Source organism: Crinia signifera, chromosome 19, assembly GCF_055691185.1.
Source record: "Crinia signifera chromosome 19, ASM5569118v1, whole genome shotgun sequence".
Taxonomy (NCBI): domain Eukaryota; kingdom Metazoa; phylum Chordata; class Amphibia; order Anura; family Myobatrachidae; genus Crinia; species Crinia signifera.
In genome coordinates, this window is record NC_139226.1 from 28,267,606 (window position 1) to 28,274,943 (window position 7,338).

General features: G+C 45.5%; 1 protein-coding gene across 1 annotated transcript; it reads right to left on the reverse strand.

Annotated features, from left to right (window-relative positions):
• Positions 1 to 456: 456 nt before the first annotated feature.
• On the reverse strand, positions 457 to 4,935 carry LOC146041503 (fish-egg lectin-like). Its single transcript, XM_083161471.1, has 4 exons — positions 4,905 to 4,935; positions 4,434 to 4,661; positions 2,463 to 2,796; positions 457 to 736 (listed from the first exon to the last, which is right to left on the reverse strand). Exons 1-4 carry the CDS (start codon positions 4,933 to 4,935, stop codon positions 571 to 573), a joined length of 759 nt encoding a protein of 252 aa, XP_083017597.1. The 3' UTR covers positions 457 to 570.
• Positions 4,936 to 7,338: the final 2,403 nt, after the last annotated feature.

Below are 7,338 nucleotides of genomic sequence, written 5' to 3' on the forward strand. Positions count from 1 at the left end.
GTGGCTAGAATGCAGGAGACTTGCCCACCTTCCCGGGGGGTGGGAGGGAGACCCGATTTGCGGGACCCTCCCGGACATTCCGTGAGGGTAGGCAACCCTGAATTAGCCCCAGCCATGAGCTATAGGCTTCCAGGATTGGAACTCTATATTTGATGGATTGTCCCCCAGCCAATGAGCTAACAAAGAGAATCACCAGTCAGTAGGGAGGAGGCGGAGCCAATACGATGCGATTTGTGTCCTTTTAGCTTTTAGACCCACAATTTGCGTCATCTTGCTGAGTGGGGGGCAGTTGGAGCTGTAAGTAGTCATTTTGGTCCCCTGTGCCAGGAAGAATAGTGGCTGGGTTTCCTGGAGAAAGGGCGGGGTCACAGAATAGTACAAATTTACATTACACTGCAAAGTAGTGTCCATAAGTCAGGGAAATCAATGTATATTTTTCCTTGACATATACAAAAATGAATTGATTTTGCTTTATTTTGGTATGCAGCCCCAGTTTTGTACAGAAATGATTACTTTGTAAATTCCTTTATCTGAGATTTTGCTTAGATTCTGCTCTCATATCGACTCTTATCACAGGGTTGGGACAACTGAGCCATTGACTTTACATCTAAAGATGTCTCCTTTCTGTGACAGAAGCCACAGGTAGCCAGCATCATAGGTCACGTGCCTGAAACTGCTGCAGAAATCCAGTTTTGTCCACGATGTTCCGATAGGATTCTCCGCAGATACGCCATCCCTGGAATAGAGAATGATTACAGATCATTGACATGATTCAAATAATAAGGAAGTTGTAACAGATAAAAAGAAAAGCCACCTATGCAGGTTTGTGAACTGGACCAATATTCAAGGGAATGGATACTGTATTTATGATTACTATCTATGGGCAGTATTCAATGAGAAAAGTTCTCCGTGTTTTGTGGAGAATTTGTGCTTTTTTCGCCGTGGAGAGAGGTTTTTTTTCTCCAAAGGCGAGCCACCCTATTCAATGTGAAATATTCTCCGTCTTTCTTAGTGATTCTCGCCGTCTCTCTCCGTGAAGAAATTCTCCATCTTTTGATGGAGAGCAGGAATGTGAACTTTTAAACTAAAAGGGTGTTTTTTTTAATTTTGGTGTCAAAAAATCAGGTATCAGGTTTTTTTTTCTGTGGAGGGCCATGTTATTTTTATTCATGTGCCTATAGCACATGAATATATATTTAATTTTTAAAAAAATATTTTTTTACATTTTTTTTTTTTCTTTTTTTTACACAGTGCAGCCAGCAGGGGGCCGGAGCGCTCGAGCCGCTCATTAGATATTCATATATTCACTGCACCCGAAGCACGTTCGGGTACAGTGAATACTGGGTCCCCCGCTGGCTATAGAGGGGGGCAGCCTGTGCTGCCTGGGTCCCAGGGGGGCCCCCTACCCTCACATATGTTCTGTGGCATCCAGGGAGACTTTAATCTCCCTGGATGCCACGTCCCTGTCAGCTCCCTGCTGCGGACGCTCGTCCGCTGCAGGGGTTAAGACTCGCCGCGAGTGGCGGCGAGTCTTATAAACATTGAATAGTGGCAGCAGGAGAGGCAACGAGCCCTCCGGAACACGGAGAGTGCACGGCGAGCAAAAAAAAATGCTCGCCGTGCACGGAGAATATTACCATTGAATACTGCCCTATGTGTTATTACAGGAGTGGAGACGATAAGGATTTATGAGAATTTAACCTGTCAGCTCACTAGGAACCAGCATCCTCTCTGAGGGGGGCTGTATAAAGCCTTGGGAGTAAATGTAACAGGCTGTGGCTTGTAGGTATTGGTAAACCTGGCTGATGTTTCAACAAAGTAACAATCATTCAAGATCTACCAACAGTTCATGTGTCTCAGTGGATCTATAGTAGGAATGACTGCAGCAGGTTTGAAAATGTGACAGTTACAGTAGTAATGACTACAGCTGTGCACTGGGGAGTCTGGGAAATGTGACAGTTAGTAATGACTACAGCTGTGCACCAGCTAGGGAGTCTGGGAAATGTGTCAGTTACTTATGACTACACCTGTGCACCAGCTAGGGAGTCTGGGAAATGTGACAGTTAGTAATGACTACAGCTGTGCACCAGCTAGGGAGTCTGGGAAATGTGACAGTTAGTAATGACTACAGCTGTGCACCAGCTAGGGAGTCTGGGAAATGTGTCAGTTACTTATGACTACACCTGTGCACCAGCTAGGTGATTTGGAAACCGTGGACCATTGGTAGATCTTGAGGAATGGTTTGGCCAACCCTGAGATAGACTATAAGAGGTATCACTGCAGATCCGCAGACCTCCAGTGCCTACAAGCAACCCAGCGCCTCCAAGCTACGCCACCACGGGTCCTGCTGGAGTAATTGCTACATCACTGGCTCTCCCCCTATCTGTATCTATATGATCCTGAAAAGCTTAATCAAATGTATTACAGTGAAATAATGTTGTTTGCGCCACAAAGTGCTATACCTGTAGTACACATCGCCACCGGAGTTCACACCATACACAGAACCATCAGTGCCGACTTCCACCATGACTAGACTCCCCTGTATGTTTTGCCATTGACTTCCCCGGCAGGCTGTGGGTTTCACATTGTAGCGGTAATAGATATTGTTGAATCTGTTGACTCCCCAACAGCCAAAGGGACCACAGCTGTAGTATTTCAGACTCCCTTCTATGTTAGTAAAGGAAAGAGCAGCAGATCTGGAAAGTGTTTGTCCCTGGTCTAGGCAGTAAATTGAATCAGCCCCATTGGCACCAGACAGGAACTTAACACCTCCAGCATCCACCTGTTTCAGAAGACCTGCAGTAAGAGAGCAACCATGGATTAGTGTAGCATGTAGAAAGACATGTGCTTCAATGGACTTACAGACCTAAGTAAGCCGGTCATAGCTGTACATAACTATAACTAACTTTCTAAGCCCTATATAACCAGGGTCAAAGGTACGTGAAGCAGCTTCTGATCCATACTGCCCCACTTACTTACTGTGATCTGTAGATGAGGGACTACTAATAGTTCCTAGAATCTCGCTGAACTCATGCTGGGGGCGAACTTTAATGGTGTGTACACACTTAAGCTTTGTGGCTCTGACTCTATGGAATTCTCCTTCCCTGCATGGTATGAGAAGACTCAAGACTTTCCTGTTTACCCAAGCATTTCACTAATATCCACTGCTAAGCTTGTTTTGTATTTTGTGCCGCAAAGGAAAATATAAAGAACTTTAAGCCCTATTAAAAAAGTGTTATATACATGATATTATAATAATAATTATTATTTTAATTCTTATTTCCTGTTTTGCAATAAAAATTGTCCAATTTCTCTAATAGAATCCTGGACTTTGACGACAGATAAAACCACCCGACCCATCTATTCTGCAATGTAATTTTTTAGTATATTTTGGATTGGGGGTGGGGGGGGGGGGGCGAGTACCAGGAAGAGACACACTCAAGCTTCGGGAGATCAAAAAAGTCAGTAGTGCTAACCATTACACTAACCATGCTGCCTGAACTTGGTTGGTGCTACCACAACTGTGGTGTGGTAAAAAAACTCCAAATGGCTAAAAGTCAATAGGGGGTTATTCTGGTTCACTCGCAAAGGCACAATCACTCTCTCATGGACAAAACCATATGCACTGCAGGTGGGGCTGATGTAACATTTGCAGCGATCAGGGCCACTGACAGGGGGGTGCTATGGGTACAACTGTCCGGGGCCCCACCACTCTGGGTAGGGCCTGGGCAGCAGCCTGCCAGCACCCCCATTCATTGCAGCCGACCCTCACCCACGGGTCCGATGGCCGCCGCCCCCCACTTCATAGTGGCGGGCTGCGGATCCTCCCCAGCCCGCTGCACATACACTGCAGTCCCCCAGGCCCGGCCTGGACCCATCCTCCTGCTGCACGCTGCCCGTGGACATACACAGCAAGGTAATGCAGTGGGCAGCAGGAAAGCTGGGTGCCCACACTGCAAGCCGCGCATTGTGTGACGTCATCGCACGGCTTACAGTGCGGGCACCCAGCATGCCTGAGAGGACGAGCCAGGATGCCGCCAGAAAGCTGTCAATACATGGCGGGGGGCCAGGGGGTTGGTAGGGGAAGGAGGGGCCCGGGATTTTGTCAGTCCCGGGCCCCTCAATTTCTGATGGCAGCCCTGGCAGCGATAGTTAGATTTGGGTGTTTTAATGTTTCTGTGCAGGGTAAATACTGCCTGCTTTGTTTTACACTGCAATATAGATATCAGTTTGAAGTACAAACCCCACCCAAATCTAACTCTCTCTGCACATGTTACATCAGCCTCACCTGCAGTGCAGCATGGTTTTGTCCATTAGAGAGTGATTGTGCCTTTGCGAGTGAACCCCATTAGTTCATCGATATGTATTAAGGTGACGTTTTATGGACCTGTAGGTCCTGGTCATTTTTCTAATAAAAATTCTGGTTCTCTTACCCGACACAAGAATCCAATTGTTGTCTTGGAACTTATAAATGTTGTTATTTTTGTTGACTCCCCAAACACCGGCTGGGCCCACCGTCACATGGATGAGCTTTCCTGGAATCTCCTTCCAGTCATTATTCACCCATTGGTAAATGGTGTCATCATTATTCACGCCGTATACTTCCCCAGCACCAGCGTCCACCTGCTTCAGATTTCCAGGAATCACCGTACATTGGAGTTCTAGGAGGCAGGGAAATAAAGGTTAGCAAGTCGGTGTCATATAATGCCTGTAATTTACTTTGTAGGAATATTACACTGTTTATGTATTATTTGACTGTGATTAATAATTCGTCAGTGCCCGCCCCCAAAAAGGCGGGTAGCGACCATCTGTTCTCCTCCGTGCGTCGGCATGCGAGCGTGCTAGTGCGGGGATTCGCTCAGCGGAGGGGGGGACGTGCATTTCATGCATGGGGCGACTTTTACCTGCTCGTTTGGCAGCGAATATACGCTGCATAGTGAGCAGCTCGGAATCAGGCCTTCGGAGAGGATGGCTAACGATCAGTAGACTACCTGCATTGTCGGGACAATTCTTTCTTGCTACCCAGAAACTACGGAGTTATAATTTATGACAATAGACCTGAAAAGCGAAGCTGCTGTGTATGGGAATCTGTCATCTTCCCAAAAATTTGGAAGGCATATGGAGAAAGGTAAAGCGGCACAATGAGCGCTGGAAGCTGGCAGTAACTGGCAGAAGCCTGGAGATAATTGATCAGTTTTCTTTGCTGCGACTGCGAAAACACATCCGGGCACTTATACCAGATCCTGTGTGTTTTCGGCTAAAAAAGGGTCCGTTTTTGTGCGACACAAACAGACTAAATTGAAATCCCTGACAAATTATTAGGCAAAAAAACACGGTAAAACACATTTTTTTAAACTAATAATTAAATAGGCACAATTGGATTCCTCCCTATATAGTAGTAATGTGCATATGAATTAGTCTGCATGTAAATATGCTGTTTACATCACACACACAATAATAATAATAATAATTTATTATTATTATAAATATTCTGAGTCAAAAAGTAATCAAACCGGCATGTACCAGTGATGTCATCTGTAAATGTAATGCATTGTTATAATATGTATAATGATCACTGCCAGGTACTGTATAGTATAGGTATAATAATGAATAAAAGGTACTTATGTGGTAGCCAGGCGCCCAATTTGCATACGTATGCTTACTTAGGGAAATCACATCGCATCGAATGTGCCTTTTTATGGGCCATGCTATGCGATTTTCCTATGTAATTTATTCACTGCTTTCTTGGCCTCGGGGGATCACATCGCATCGCACCTCCTGCAAAATCGCATGCGATCGCATGCGATTTTATAGGTTGTGATGCCATTACATTACATATACACTTGTATGACATACAATTGAGGTTTGAGGCACCCCCCCACTATCCACGCCACTCCGCGTCCTCCGATCTTTTCATACCCCTACTATCCACGTCGGCGTGGAGTTGACTTCATATAGTGTGGCGAGCGCAGCGAGTCCCGCGAGGGAATGCAGATTACATGAGGATTACATGTATTCCAGTCCCCTCGCCATGCTTCGGGCTCGTCACACTATACAAAATCGACTCCACGCCGACGTGGATAGTGGGGGTATGAAAAGGTCAGGAGGACGCGTTCCGCCGCGGCTCGCCATGCTTTGGGGTGGCGTGGATAGTGGGGGGGTGCCTCAAACCTCATTGTATGTCATAAAAGTGTATATGTAATGTAATGGCATCACACCCTATACAATCGCATGCGATCGAATGCGATTTTGCGGGACATGCGATCCCCCTGGGGCCAACAGAGCAGTGAATAAATTACATAGGAAAATCGCATCGCACGGCCCATAAAAAGGCCCATGCGATGCAATTTTCTTACATTGAATAGCCTACTAAGCAAATTGCTTAGTGGGTGCCCGGCTACTACATAAGTACAAATAAAAAGATGAATGTACATATAAAACAATTGATTCCTAAATATAAAATGGTGACACAATGAGGAACATAATATCGAAGCTCAGAACGTAAATTGTTGTCCTGCTTTTTCCTATGTTGCTCAGTCCTCTCTAGGACAGAAAGTTGTTAGAGAACCCCCTTCAATAGAATCCACTTAGAAGGAATGAATACGTCACCACTGGAATCTCTATGGTAGAAGCTCACCACTGGAGGATATTGTGCAATGTTGGCAAGGGTGCGACCTCACTAGAAGGCTGCTTTCTTGAGTCCAGTGTGGATTTGCATAGAATGTGATACCAAGTCCCAAAAAGCGGAGGGTGAAGAAGAAGGTGTCTCCAGTTCCAAATAGTGGAGGGGTTCCTGAGCTGGTCCAAGTCAGGATGCAGATAGAGTGATGGTCATCTATTGTGTCCAATGAAGTTCTCCCTCAAGGCGGTGGTCATGCCCTCTTGCGCCCTCACGATGATAGCCCCCCCCCCCCTATAGTGCCTCTGTTACACCACTGGATAATGCCATTTATAAGAAGAGAGAATGGATGTTACAGTACCTGCAGTGGCTCCTGTATACACCAGGAATAGAGCGAGGATGTGTAGCATGGTGGCTGTAAATGTGACCATAGAGAAGTACAGTACAGGGACTATTTATAGGGTGAGTCAGTACCTCCCTTCATTGTGAGTGTGATACAATGTTGTATTAAGTAAGCTTATCTGTAAGACTAATACATTCTTCTCACATACAGTATTGTATCAGAGGTATGTGTGCACCGTTCCCCTGTTTACAATTGCACAGGTCAGCAAATATTTAAAGTATAAAAAGAGAAAAGGAATGTTTGCAGTAAAAACTATATATTTATAGTTATAGGAGTAGCCCATTTAGCTGACATTTAAAGATTATAGGCCAAATGT

What these genes read in the sequence shown, in the direction of transcription:
- LOC146041503 (XM_083161471.1), bottom strand. Translation starts at nt 4,935, where the DNA reads ATGCAGCGTATATTCGCTGCCAAACGAGCAG. An exon ending in CAATTGGATTCTTGTGTCGG is followed by an intron (nt 2,797 to 4,433) that starts GTAAGAGAACCA and finishes CTCTTACTGCAG; the next exon opens with GTCTTCTGAAACAGGTGGAT. An exon ending in GGTGGCGATGTGTACTACAG is followed by an intron (nt 737 to 2,462) that starts GTATAGCACTTT and finishes TCTCTATTCCAG; the next exon opens with GGATGGCGTATCTGCGGAGA.